The 14983-nt window shown below is 45.0% G+C and overlaps 1 protein-coding gene across 10 annotated transcripts in view; it reads left to right on the top strand.

The window, feature by feature from the left end:
- The window catches only part of DAB2IP (DAB2 interacting protein), a 320886-nt gene that overhangs the window by 272386 nt on the left and 33517 nt on the right, over positions 1-14983 (top strand). For all 10 annotated transcript variants that reach the window (XM_082208814.1, XM_082208812.1, XM_082208815.1 and 7 more), the window contains 3 exons: positions 7268-7412; positions 10773-11009; positions 14540-14741. In XM_082208814.1, coding sequence (XP_082064940.1) covers positions 7268-7412; positions 10773-11009; positions 14540-14741 — 584 coding nt within the window. The remainder of the gene's footprint in view (positions 1-7267; positions 7413-10772; positions 11010-14539; positions 14742-14983) is intronic.

Below are 14983 nucleotides of genomic sequence, written 5' to 3' on the forward strand. Positions count from 1 at the left end.
AGTTTGCCAGTCTTCTTTAGTGGGGACTTCCTCTTCTTTCCAGCGTTGTGCTAATAATATCCGAGCGGCCGTTTTTGCATACATAAACAAATTCTTGTATTTTTTCGGTAAGTCCAGTCCTGCGATGCCTAATAAAAAGGCTTCTGGTTTTTTAACGAATGTTATTTTGAACATTTTTTTTCAATTCATTATATATCATTTCCCAAAATTTCTTTATAACCTTACATTGCCACCACATGGTAAAATGTGCCCTCCGCTGCTTTACATTTCCAACACTTATTATCTCTTGTTTTATACATTTTTTGCCAGTTTAACCATTGTTAGGTGCCATCTATATAACATTTCCATATCATTTTCTTTAAGTAAAATACAGGCTGTAAATTTCATGTCATTCTTCCATAATCTTTCCCAATCAGTCATTTAAATATTATGTCCCACATCCTTTGCCCACTTTATCAAAACACGTTTAACCTCCTCATCCTTAGTTTCCCATTCCAACAACACATTGAAATAAAAACATCATTTTTGGCAATACGTTCATCTTAATTACTGAAACCCTTCCCAGTAAAGACACATTCATTCTTCTCTAAATTCCTTTTAATTTCTTTCCATATTTTTTCATAATTGTCTTTAAATAAATTTATATTTTTTGCTGTTAACCATACCCCCAGTTATTTCAATTTTTTATATACATTTATTTCAGTCTCTGGTATCTCTTTTTTATCTTGCTCTGAGACATCTTTAACTAAGAGTTTGGTTTGGTTTTTATTCAGTTTAAAACCTGATACTTGTCCAAATTCCTGTATTTTTTCTAACACTTTCAATATTGAATTTATAGGGTCTTCCACCATGATCACCAAGTCATCAGCAAATGCTTTCAACTTACATGACTTCTTACCTACTGTTATTCCTCTAATGGTCTCATCTGTCCGTATATTTCTCACCAGTACTTCAAATACTAGAATAAACAATAATGGTAACGGGACACCCCTGTCTAATCCCTTTCATTATTTTGCATTCTTCTGCAAGAGTATTGTTAATTATTAATCTTGCTTACTGTTCAGAATAAATAGCTTCTATTCTTCTTTTAAATAGCTCTCCAACATTCATTTCCTCCAGGACTTTCTGCGTAAAGTCCCATGAAACATTATCAAATGCTTTTTCAGCGTGAATGAACATCACGGTTGCCTGTTTTTCATTTCTTACTTCCAAGTATTCAATTAATATCAACAACATTCCTTATATTTTTTCCCTTAGGGGCATAAATTCCATCTATTACAATCTTTTCACCATGCATTATGGTTTTCACGGCTACTACCATTCCTTGCTCATCTTTAAATAATAATTTTGGTCTAATATATAAAAGCACTCCTCGTTTTTTAGTTTTATCTGAAGTTACAAATTCCATTCCAATCCTCTTATTTATCAGAATTCTCCTATGTCTTTTAGCCACGTGTGTTTTCTGCAAGCAAATTACTATATCTAATATTACATGTTCAATTCTATTCCTTTTTGTTTTATTGTTTTATTATTTAATCCATTTACATTCCAACTTAATATCTTCAAATCAGCCATATTTCTTTCTGTTATTACATTCTTTTCTTTTTTACCTTTTTTCTTTTTCTTTTTTGTTCTCCTCCTCTTCTTCTTGGCTATTTACACTTTCTTGTGATACTTCTGGTTCTTGTCATCCTACAGCTCCCTCAGGTAATTGTCCCACTTCTCCAAGATCTTTGCTATATCTCCTCCAAAACTTATCCGCATCTTCCAAATCCCTAGATCTGAATTTTTTATCCTTATAAGTGAAGGATAGTCCTTCTGGGAATTCCCATCTGTATCGTATCTCATTTCTTCTTAAAGCATCGGTTATATATTTATAACAAATGCGTTTTTTAAGAAGACCAGCAGGAATTTCTTTAATGTTAAAGAATATTTGTTTCATCAGTTTGAAGTTTATTAGTGTAGTTGGTCTGGAAATTTTTATCCCTTAAATATCCTGAATTTAAAAAGATCAGACTATCCCCTGGTACCTTCCTAATATTTGCTATTTTGGAACTAACTCTGTAAATCTTATCCACTGAGCTATCCAGAACTCCTTTATCAATTCCCAACCACTCAGCCATCACTTCATCTAGATATTCTCTTAGATCCTGCTCATCTTCTTCCGGGACTCCCCTCAGCCATTCCACATTTTCTCTCTGTCTCATCTCCATAGCAGCTAAAGCAGGCATCCCCAAGCTTCAGCCCTCCAGATGTTTTGGACTACAATTCCCATCATCCGTGACCACTGGTCCTGTTAGCTAGGGATCATGGGAATTGTAGGCCAAAACATCTGGAGGGCTGCAAGTTGGGGGTGCCTGAGCTAAAGCATTCCAAGCCATTTCTTGGGTTGTACACAATCCACCTACATCTGTCTTTAATTTTCCTGATCTTTTTTCAGGCCTTTCACCTCTTCATTCACCCGCATTGTTTTCTTTTCCATACCTTTTACCACCGTTTGCACCTTTGTAGTTCTCACATTCAAATCTTTAATTTGGCCTATTGCTTCTAACATCCTATTTGTATTCTTATCAATCTGGCTGGCTAACGCACCAATAGCCTCCTTTATTTCACTACCCATTTCCTTTTTAAATTCTGCAAATTGTTCAACAAGTTAAGATTTAGCCTCTTGTATTGAGGCTTTTCTGCCTTGTATTAGGGTCAGAGGTCTCTTCGCTGCCATATCTCTCCTTAACTTTTTATTTATAAGGTCTTAGCTGTGATTTAACTTTCTCGCAACTTGTCTGTTCTCTCTAGCAGCCAAATTTCAAAACAAGAATTTTTCCCAGCAGAAACGGCTATTTTAATTTTAATCACCACCTGTCAAGGTCACTTTGCTGAGCTTGGAAAGTTACAAAGTTCGTTACACTTTCCCTTTGTTCTTACCCCCTCCCAACACCCAGCTTTTACACAAATGTTAACAATAGTAAAGTAAGTGTGAACCTAATTAAAATCAGGGAATAGACAATATCATAAAAGTAGGACTTTAAGGAAGAGAAAGAAAAAGAAAGAAAAGGAAGGAAGGAAGGAAGGAAGGAAGGAAGGAAGGAAGGAAGGAAAGAAAGAAAGAAAGAAAGAAAGAAAGAAAGAAAGAAAGAAAGAAAGAAAAGTCTTTTACACTAATTTTCTGTATGTATGATTGAAATAAAAATAATACCAAATTTGTCGCCGTTCTAAGCAGCCTGTAAAGATCCAAATTCCAGGGACTTAATTACAATTGTAGTTTTCAATATCCAGCAGAGATAAGTCTTTAAAGGTATAAATTTAGTTTTAAATCCAAGGTGGTCTTGTCATTGTATGTAAATAATATAGTCCTCTTCTTTTAATCTTAAAACTTGACCAACCAGAGTCTTTTAGAACACTTAATCCACAATGGCTGTATCTTCTCAATCTTTAAAGTCTCAAGATCCTCTTCAAAAGAAATCCAACCAAATATGTCTTTAAAATCATGGATTCAAAGCGTATCTCCCATTTTTATACAATTATAATCAGTCTTTAGTTCAAGTTCAAGTCACAGTTTAAATACTGTCTCAAGTTCAGGTCAGGCTTGGTTCAAGTTCAGTATTTTAAAAGCTCAGAAATATCAAGATTGTTATTAAGAAAGCTATGTATAGTCCTTTAATTAGCTGGCTTTAACTCCAGCCAGAAAGTCCATAGACTCTTTACATGTAAGATTTCACTTGCATAATATAACAGCCATAGGCGGGAGTGGAATTCCTTTTAATCCTCCCGCTCTTGCCGAATTAATGAAATTAATTTTCCTCACCTTTGCAATCAGCTTGGATTTTAATTTTTTTTTTTTTTTATTTCTTGGAGAAGTAGACCACTGTAAGGCTGACTTGGAGACTTCACTTTCACAGAGTCGCGCTGTTGCCTAACCGTGACACACACACACACCCTGACTCCCCGTACCTTTCACCACGGAGGCAGAAACTGGAGCTTCGGAGATGCTGTTTGTGAGCTGCAGGACTTCTCAACACCTCAAAGACCCTTTTGAGGTTTTTTGGGGGGCTGCGCTTCCCCCGACCCTTTGTGAAATCGAATCCAACGGAGCTGTCAGATTTGCCGTCCGTCCTCCATAGTGCAGCCATCCGGAAGTCACAGAGGGTTGGACTAGATGGCCCTTGGAGACTCACTCTCAACTCTGCCATTCTTTGATTCCTTACATTGGTGTGTGCCAAAATCCGCCTTCCAGTTTCTGTAGTTTTCTCCCTCTGGGAAAGAGGGTCTTTGCTTTAGGGGATCAGACCAAAGGTTCCTGTGGCCCAGGGTCCTGCTACTTTGATGGCTGGGAATCTCTCAAACAAAGGATAGAGGCAAGAGACCCCGTCTTTTGTTGCTGCTGCCTAACATTTGATATCCAGAGGGAGACTGCCCTTGTAAATGGAGGTTTTGTTTACGTAGTACTTAAAGAACCTGAGAAGACCTCTGGCTATTGGATCCGACCTGCAAGCAGGTTCAGCAACCAGCCATAGCCAGGCAGTCACCCAAAAGGAAAACCTCCAGACCAGGTGCAAAGGCAAGCTATTGTTGTGCCCCCGTACCAGAGAGTAAGAGGCAGACTTCCTCTTAGCCAGGAGGCTCTATCTAGCCACTCCCAGGTGTTCTGCCTTGCCATCCTACATTTCTCTTTCAGCATACACGGTCAGAAGAGTGTTCATGCTGGAGGAAAGCCTAACATTAACGCATGTCGACTATTTATTTTGTTTCTTAAAATACTAATATACCAGTACTCACGGGTGGCGCTGTGGTCTAAACCACAGAGCCTAGGTAAACGGCGTTTCCGTGCGCTGCTCTGGTTCGCCAGAAGCAGCTTAGTCATGCTGGCCACATGACACGGAAGCTGTACACCGGCTCCCTCGGCCAGTAAAGCGAGATGAGAGCGCAACCCCAGAGTCGTAAGATATCAAACGGTTTAATGAAAATCATGAGAACAAGTTAATAATAATAATAATAATAATAATAATAATAATAATAATAATAATAAGTACCCTGCCCATCTGGCTGGGATTCCCCAGCCACTCTGGGCGGTTTCCAACAAATATTAAAAATACATTAAAATGTCACACATTAGAAACTTCCCTGAACAGGGCTGCCTTCAGATGTCTTCTAAAAGTCTGGTAGTTGTTTATCTCTTTGACATCTGGTGGGAGGGCATTCCACAGGGCGGGCACCACCACCAAGAAGGCCCTGTGCCTGGTTCCCTGTAACTTGGCTTCTCTCAGTGAGGGAACCGCCAGAAGGCCCTCCGCGCTGGACCTCAGCGTCTGGGCAGAAGAATGGGGGTGGAGATGCTCCTTCAGAAATCAGAAATCGGCTAACTATTGTGGAAACATGTGTTCTTGGTTGCCTGCACAAGCCTGACAGAATGGGAGGAGGGGGGCATAAGCAGGCGTTTAAAAGATTGAAGCAGAAGGTGCCTGCTGAATGTCTAGTGACAGAGAGTTCCAGAGGACTGCACTGATGGCACTAAAGGCTCAGTTTCTTCTTGTCAAATGAGCCTCATCAACACAGGAAATTGCAAAGAACACCCCCTGCAGGTAATCTTGGTGACTGAGCTGGGATATAAGGGCTCAGGCCGTCCCTTAGGTACCTTGGACCTTAGTTGTTCAGGGTCTTGCAAATCAGTGAGACTGGCTTGGTAGTAGGTGGGAAACGAATGCAGATGCTTTAACAAAGGTGTCACGTGTTGTGAACCAGATGTCCACATCAGCAGTCTGGTTGCCACCTTCTTCACCAGCTGGAGCTTCCGGGCCCTAGGGCAGCCCCACAAAGAACTCCCTGCAGTAGTCCAGCCTCAAGGCTGCCAGCACATGCACTTTAGTAGTTAGATCGCTCTACTTCTGACTCCATACAGGTGATGGCAGGGTCAGCTGCTTTTGTATTTGGGGGGGGGCAGCTCCTGCATGCAGCCCAGGAGCATGTCAAGGAGAGACCGCTGGGGTCGCATTGTTTACTTGTAAGGTTTTAAAGGCAGACCCATACAGGGCCCTTGTGACCCACCAGTGTGCTTTTCCACAGACAGGAGACCTGCAGACTGGCAGCAGGGTGGGCTTGGGGCAGGGGTTGTCAAGCTCTGCTCCTCTGCCACCCACCCCCGTAATCTCCTGGTCTTTTAGCCTTTTGTTATAATGATAATCTCCTTACTTTCCTACAGCCAAAAGTCATTAGGAGCCTAAAACTGCAAATAACCCTTTTTGCAGAGGTTTGCTTCAGTTGAATCTCCTACCTGATTCCACACACACACACCTTGTCCAGGTTATATCCACACCTCTTGGCCTGAGCACACCTGTGCAAGGCAGTGTTTACAATCATCCCATCACTGATGCAAACTGTGCTTCACAGACTCAGCAGATGCAAAATGGTGGGTAAGGGAGGCAATGTGCTCTGTGTGGGGCTTCCCTTGCGCTTTGCAGCACAATTGTTTTTATTGATAATTGTATTGCTTTATTATTATTATTATTATTATTATTATTATTATTATTATTATTATTATTAACTTCTGTGAGGGTTTCCCCACCCCTTACAATCAATCAAGCTGTGTATACATTTATATTAAACAAATAAATATCTCTGCACCGAGGACCTTAGAAATTGGGGTGAGCTTTTTCGTAAGGCAGTTGCATTTTTATCAAGAAAGGGCGTGAGCGACAAAAGAAACGGGGAATCTAAAAAACAAACTGCTGCTCCTTTACCTTTGTTTGGCTGCAGCATCTCAACAGTCCTGACGCCCGCAGCCTTTCAAGTACAGCTTTCCAGCCACAAGAACTAGTAACCTGAACTGCGATTCTGTTGCTGAAGTTTAGCCTTTCTGTGCTCTCCCATGGAATGGCTGTGTATATGTCTATGCATTGCTTTTCGTTTTTCCTGGAGAATTTCTGTCTGTTTCTTGGAAGTACCGTTCCATACCACCTAATTGCAATACCTAATAAAAATAAAATAGAAACAAGGGGAAGGTATCTCCCATCCTATATTTGTGCACCTGGCTATTCCTGCCTAAGTGCAGAACCTTAACTTGTGTTGCTACGGAGATTGGTTTTGTTGCTTTTGACCCTGAACTCGATCCATCCTGTTAAGGTCATACTGATAGTAGCAAAGCAGAGCAAAGTCCCCGTCTGCCTGCTGACTTGAAGGGCACCAATCAGGTCACTGCATTCCAAGTTTGCAGTTTTCTTGTGGCTCTCCTTATGATCTATCTGTTTATTTCTTGCTCTCCTGGTGCTTTCAGGCGAGTTCATCAAGGCACTGTATGAATCGGACGAAAACTGTGAGGTGGATCCCAGCAAATGCTCCTCCTCAGACCTCCCAGAGCATCAGAGCAACCTGAAGATGTGCTGTGAGCTGGCCTTCTGCAAGATTATCAACTCGTACTGGTCAGTGGACGGGGACTGGTGGAGTGGGGTGCTTTGGGGTGCTAGAAGTGAGAGCCCGGGGGTGGGCAAAATACACCCCCATTGCCCCTGCTTTGTGACCAAACAAAAACAGAAAACACACCTCCCCTCTGGCAAAAGATGGGTAAATCAGCAAGTTAATTTTCATTGTGAACTAACTCTGTCCTTGTACAGTCATACCTCGGGTTACAGATGCTTCAGGTTGCATTTTTTTGGGTTACGGACTGCCGAAACCAGGAAGTACTGGAACAGGTTACTTCCGGGTTTCGGCGGTAATGCATGCACAGAAGTGCCAAATCGCAACAACAGCAGCAAGAATACTCATGCCGAAGTACTGGAAGACACAAGATTTACCCACCCGGGAAGAATGGCAGATGAAGTTGATGGACTATATGGAATTGGCGGAAATGACTGGCAGAAATCCGAGACCAGGGAGAAGAGTCGGTGGAAGAAGACTGGAAAAAGTTTAAAGACTATTTACAGAAATACTGTAAAATTAATGAATGTTAGAAGAATGTTGGAATGAAGTTATATGGCTTTAGTAGAAATGTTTTAAGGAATTAAGTATAAATAGATTAATAGAATATTAAAAGAAAAAATAAGGTTAGAATGTGTTAAGATAATTATAGGATAGAAAACAGAGGAAGATGGAAAGGAATTGCTGAAACGATTAACAGAAGTGGAATACAAAAAGGGAGGTGTGAGGAGGTCATTGAAATAAGTGAATGAAAGATAAGATATTGAAATTGTTTGATGTGTTTTAAACTGTTTTTGTTTCTTTTTGTTTTGTTTTGTTAGTTTAATGTGTTTGTGTTATGTAGTGTTTTTGTATTGTATCGTATTGTTCTTTTTTTGTAGTGTTTAAATTGTTGGAAAAGTAATAAATATTATTTTTTTAAAAAAACAGAAGTGCCAAAATGCACTTTGCACATGCACAGAAGTGCCAAATCGCAACCCGCGTGTGCGCAGACATGCAGCTGTGGGTTGTGAACGCTGTGGGTTACAAACATGCATCCCATAAAGATCACATTCACAACCTGAGCGTCCACTGTACAGTGGTACCTTGGGTTAAGAGCTTAATTCGTTTCGGAGGTCCGTTCTTAACCTGAAACTATTCTTAACCTGAGGTACCACTTTAGCTAATCGGGCCTCCCACTGCTGCCGCTGCGCCATTTCTGTTCTCATCCTGAGGTAAAGTACTTAACCCGAGGTACTATTTCTGGGTTAGCGGAGTCTGTAACCTGAAGCATCTGTAACCCAAGTTATGACTGTATTGGTTTTCACAGACGTATAATGTGTGTGTGTGTGTGACCGTGACATCTAGGTGCTCACTATTGGGGTTGGGGTGTGTTTTCTTCATGCTTAGAGGTAATCATATTTCTCTCTCTCTGAAGAAGGGGCAACTGCAGAGATGGCAGTAAATGTGTGATGCTCCCAAAGGACCTGATGTGGGAGAGAGTAATAGGTTGCCAACTGACCAGAAAAATAAGTGTGCCCTGCTCTTGTACTTTTAACAGCAACTTGAGATGCCGGGGGAGGGGGGGAATAGGTCCTAATCCTAACCCTTCCCCTGTGCAAGGATACCCCTTTACCTGGTGATCCCTGCTAGTAGCTGTGAAAGACACAGAAGCAAGAACCATTTGAAGAGTTGGCAGCAGCCCTGTTCGCAAGGGCTGTCAGCAGGACCAGCCAGTGCCTGCAAGAGACTTTGCTGCTGCATCTCGTGACACCTTGGCTATATGCGCTTACCTGTAGTTTCCAAACAGAGAAAGCTGGTCCTCTGGGACATGTGGGTGACCCTGAGTTCCATCACACAATTAGCATTTGTTTGCTTTGTTGTTGTTTTTTAGTTTTGGTTTTTTCCAAAAAGAAAAAAGGTTGGGCTACTGCAAAGTCAGTCAAAGCCTCAAAAATTAGCCCAAGGGAAAACTGCAGCTAGAGCTTTGCGCCATGAAGAGGCAGAGATGGAACGACCAGGAAGCAAATATCATTTACATCCAGCTTTAATGGCTGTTGGTTTTTGGCTCAGGGATGCAGAATCTGCAGCCCTCCAGATGCTGTCTGCATCATCTGGAGGCTGCAGGGTCCCTATCTGTGGCTTAGTTCAGCCCGTTGCTCTTTGGGTACTTTGGACTACATCTCCCATCAGCCCCTGCTAGCATTGAGCTCTTCTGACTGACGCTGGTGGGAACTGAAGTCTGAGGCCACCTTGGCACCATAGATTTAAAGCACTTCAGTACCACTTTAAACAGCCGTGGCTCCACCCCCCAGGAATTATGGGAGCTGCAGCTGGTTAAGGGTGTTGGGGGTTGATAGGAGACTCTCTAGTCCCCTCCCAGAGCTACAGTTTCCCAGTGTGGATTAACAGCCAATCTTTCTTCCCATTCCAACTTGCACTGTTACATGTGTCACATAATTTCCATTCTGCGTTTGTAAAGGTGTTGGTCTTTGAAATTCCCTACCTATTGGCACCAGACAGGCACCTTTGTTGTACAGTGGTACCTCAGGTTACAGATGCTTCAGGTTACAGACACTTCAGGTTTCAGACTCTGCTAACCCAGAAATCTCGGGTTAAGAACTTTGCTTCAGGATGAGAACAGAAATTGTGCAGCAGCAGCAGGAGGCCCATTAGCTAAAGTGGTAAGGACAGTTTCAGGTTAAGAACGGACCTCCAGAACGAATTAAGTTCTTAACCCGAGGTACCACTGTACTCTTTTTGTTTAGGCAAAGCCTGCCAAGATATACAGTGGTACCTCTGGTTGCGAACGGGATCCGTTCCGGAGGCCCGTTCGCAGCATGAAAAGAACACAACCCGTCAACGGTGTGTCTGTGCATGCATGGGTTGCAATTTGCCGCTTCTGCGCATGCGCATGACGTCATTTTGCGCGTCTGCACATGTGTGAGAAGTGAAACCCAGAAATAACCCTTTCCGGTACTTCCGGGTCGCGTGGGACGTAACCTGAAAGAACGTAACATGAAGCGGACGTAACGAGGTATGACTGTATAGGATTGGTGATGTGATTTTTGGTTAAAGGTTGGCTTTAATTTTTGGAATATTTTAGTTTTCTTTTACCAATAACCATGCTGTTTTATAAACCTCTTTGAAGTATTTTCTGCACACCGAAGCGGGTATATGAATCTTAGGGAATAAATAATAAATACTTTCAATGCCAGAATAGGAGAAATTTTAAAATATTTTTTGGGAGCTCAGGTTTGATTTGTGCTAGAGGAGGGCTGAGGGGGGCTCTTCCTTGCCTCTGGAAGCCCACCAGAGGGTCTTTTCCCCCCAGGGGGAGCAAAAGGCCTGGCACCCACCTTCCCTCCTCTTGCCTCTCTTTGCAGCGTCTTCCCGAGAGAGCTGAAGGAGGTCTTCGCCTCGTGGCGCCAGGAGTGCAGCAGCCGCGGCCGCCCAGACATCAGTGAGCGCCTGATCAGCGCCTCGCTGTTCCTCCGCTTCCTCTGCCCGGCCATCATGTCGCCCTCCCTCTTCAGCCTCCTCCAGGAGTATCCCGATGACCGCACAGCCCGCACCCTGACCCTGATCGCCAAGGTCACGCAGAACCTGGCCAACTTTGCAAAGTAAACCTTTCCCCAGGAACTCCTCTCTCTCTCTCTCTCCGTCTCTCTCTCTCTTAAAAACGACCGGGAAGCTGCCTTAGGTCCAGAGGCTGAGCACTCCCAAGGCTCACCATTTTGCCCACATAAATGGCTATAAATCTGCCCAATCTGCAGATTCATCTCCCTCTGCCCCAAGTGCTGTGAATCTCATCTGGGCACCCTTCTGGCTTCTTAAATTTCAACTGGCAACAGTTGTTGGCATCCGTCTGTCTCAGGAGACAGTGGAGGAGTGCGTCTTTGCAGGTGATGTCCAGCTTATTGGCAGGCTGCAGCGCCTGTTGTGGCTGTGGGGAACAATACAGGAGAGACATGTTTTGTTGCAGCTGGGGCAGATGATGGTGTTTCTTCTCTCTGCACTCCTCCCAACGGTCATTCCTCCTGTGGTCACTGCTGTGGCTGCACGACCTGGCTGTCTGTCTCCACGCTTGGCAACAGTAAGGGACTAGGAACATGAATTGAAGCTAAGATTCTCAGGCAGCTGCGTTCTGCACTCAGTAACTCATCCCGCAGCTTGTAGGGTCAGACCAGCAGCTCTGCTCTCCATCTGCTTCTCCGAAGGTCCTTGGGAAAGACACTTTCCAGCTCTGCTAATCTGAGATCGTACCAAACGGGGGTCTTCTGGGGGCTGTGACATCATAACTCAGGGGTGGGCAACCTCAGGCCAGAGAGCTGAATGTGGCCATCCAGGCCTCTCTCTCTAGCCCTTGGCCCTCTTCCAGAACACACACCCTCTAGTCCACACCCATTCATTAGCATTGCTCCAGGCTCTCCCTGAGTCCTTGAATTGTGCCAATGCCTCCTGTTTGCCTGGGTGGGGAGGTTTCTGTTGCACGGGAGCCTCTGCCTTCTGCAGGGCTGGAATGTAATCCACTGTACAAAAGCGAGAGTTGCATCTGATGCTCCAGCAACTTTTTTTTTTTAATGTTCTGTTGGGAGCCACCCAGAGTGGCTGGAGATACCCAGCCTGATGGGTGGGGTAGAAATATTATTATTATTATTGCAACCCATCCCACCCAACCCTTTGCCCCAGAACTGCACAGGGAGGGAAAGCAGGATAAGGATGCCTCTTCCTTGCTATTAAGTGACTGGATAGAATTATAGAGTTGGGGGGGGGACACCCCGAGGGTCATCTGGTCCAGCCCCCTGCAATGCAGAAGTCACGGCTGATCACAACACAGTTGCAGTAAGGCAAATCACCCACATCACCCCAAGCTTTAAAGCGGGGTTGCGCGGGACGGTGTTTCTTTTTTAGCACAATTCAAGGAGGAAATGGGTGATCAGGTTTGTTTTTGCAGTTACCTCTCCAGTTGCAATAGAACCAAGCTCACGAATGGAGCCAGGATAGGCTACATGCTGGACCCCACGCTCTGCACAAGGCTTCCCCACCCCCCCTTGCACACATACACTTCTTGGCGCTATGATTTTTTTAAAGCCCCTAAAACCAGGAGGATCAGCTCTGGCAGGGGAAACAGCCGTGCTGTCAGTTTTCTAAACTAAGCCTGTAGGTTTGGTGGAAACAAAGGGGGAAAGATTTCAGAAATCTCCACACTGGCTTTGCTCAGGAGCTCTGAGCTTCTTATCCTGAGCTGTGAGATAGAGAGCGAACGAAAGAGAATCTCTGCGCACACACACAGAGAGAGAGAGAGAGACAGAGAGAGAGAGACAGAGAGAGGGTAGTAGCAGCAGTGAGTGAGTTTGCTGACAAAAGCATCTTAAGATGGGGGTCTGCTGGAACAGAGGAGACTTGCATCTGTGTCACATGAGTTGACAGGATCAGCCCTCCTCCACCATCTCTCTCTCACTCGTACACCCACCTGCTCAAATTGCTGGCCAGCCATCCTCCCTGCCAACGCGGCCGTCTAATTTGGCATTGCCCGACCGCCCAATAATCTTTTCAGCGAAGGTGACTTTGTCAAGGCCTTGGGCGCCCCTGGTCTGTGGAAGGGGGTGAAATTACATCATCTGGAAGGCCAGTGATTTGGCTTTGGCTGGGTCCGTCGTAAAGGGGTTCAGGCCGAAATCCAGCTCTTGGCCCACCTCCTGGCAGCCCCTGCCCACACCGCCCACCCACCCCCCACACCAGCTTCCTGATCCACAGACTCTCTGCTGCCCAACAGCATAGAGATATAAGAGGAGAGGGCTATTGAGGGTTACTAGCCATGATGGCTCTGCTCTGCTACCACAGCTGGAGGTTGCAATACTTCTGGTATCCTGGTTGCTAGAAGCCACAGGAGGGGAGAGTTGCTCTTGCGCTCAAATCCTTCTTGCTGGTTTTCCACAGGCACCTGGTTGGCCACAGGTGAGAATAGGATGCTGGAACAGATGGCCCATTGGCCTGATCTAGCAGGCTCTTCTTGGGTTGTTCTGGCCCCAGTTCCATGGGAGAGTGCCTCCTTTGCACCCAGGACACCCCAGATTCAATCCCCAGCGTTTCTGGACAGTACTGGAAAAAGATCCCCATCTGAAACTGCTGCCAGTCAGTGTAGGCCATACTGAGCTAGGTGGAACAATGGTTGGACATGGTATAAGGTGGCTTCCTACCTACCTACCTGTTGGGGAAGGATCATAGCTTCGTTTTGCATGCAGAACAACCCAAGCTCAATCTGGGCCATCTCCAGTTAGGGCTGGGAATGGTCCCAGTATCAAATGCTGGAGGAGTGCTGCTAGCCGGTGCATACAGTACTGAGCTAGATGGATCCCAAGACCTTCATGGGTTGAGTGGGGGTAGAACCTGGTCTCCCAGCTCATAGCACAGCACTCTCTAATCCAGGGATTCTCAACTTTGGTTGTTGGACTACAGCTCCCATCATCCCTGACCACTGGTCTTGTTCACTAGGGATGACGGGAGGCATAGTCCAACAGCAGCTGGAGACCCAAGGTTGAGAAAGGCTGCTCTAACCACTACACCACCACTGACTCAACAGGAGAAGTAGCTTTATTTCCAGACATTAGCACCCCAACCCAGGTGCATTGTTGGTGTGTGTTTTGCACCAGGCACTGGGTGATCTTCTCCTCCCCTCGCTATCACCAAGTTTGTTTACTTTGCTTGCAAGGTGGGTGGGTGGTCTGCAAAAGCACAGCTCCGGCGGGAAACACACCTGTTCACCATCTTCCCTTGGGCTGTGCATCTTTGCTCCAAGTCTCTGATGTACCTAGCAACACCCCAAACCCTGGCTAATTGGCTCTGCCATCGTGGCATGCTAACCCACACAATGTGGGTTGTATCTGAGTCTTGTAAGAACACTGGGAGAGCCTGGCTGCTGGACAGACCAAAGGCCCCTCTAGCCCCGCACCCCAGGCACCCCCAAGCAGGATGTGAGGACAAGAACCTGCCTGATCCCTTAGAAACCAGTATTTATGGGTAGACAGCCTCTGGGCATAGAGCATCAGGGGAGCCTGGCCGCTGGGTCAGATATAAAGACTTCTCTTCTCCCACCGCCCTGTTCTCACAGCGGCCAACCAGACCGCTTCATGTGCTTTGTTCGTAACAGGTTTGGCAGCAAAGAAGAATACATGTCCTTCATGAACCAGTTCCTGGAGCACGAGTGGACCAACATGCAGCGGTTCCTGCTGGAGATCTCCAACCCAGAGACTCTATCCAACACGGCCGGTTTCGAAGGGTACATTGATCTGGGCCGTGAACTCTCCACCTTACACTCTCTGCTCTGGGAGGTTGTGATTCAGCTGGACCAGGTACCCGTAGGCTTGTTGAATTTGTATAGCCACCCACCAGTAAACTACCCCACCAAAGCAATAATTTAAAAATGCAGTGTATAATCATGTGAAATCAACAGTGAACAGTACGTACGTCGGCATTTGAACATTCCTTCTTTGTCAGGAAAGTCTCAGTCAGCATACAAAACTGGGGGTATATTTATAAGCAAAGACAGGCAAGCTGAAAACATGGAATTCAGGAACGAAAAGGAGTTCTGACT

The sequence above is a fragment of the Podarcis vaucheri genome, assembly GCF_965113315.1.
Source record: "Podarcis vaucheri genome assembly, chromosome: Z".
Classification (NCBI taxonomy): domain Eukaryota; kingdom Metazoa; phylum Chordata; class Lepidosauria; order Squamata; family Lacertidae; genus Podarcis; species Podarcis vaucheri.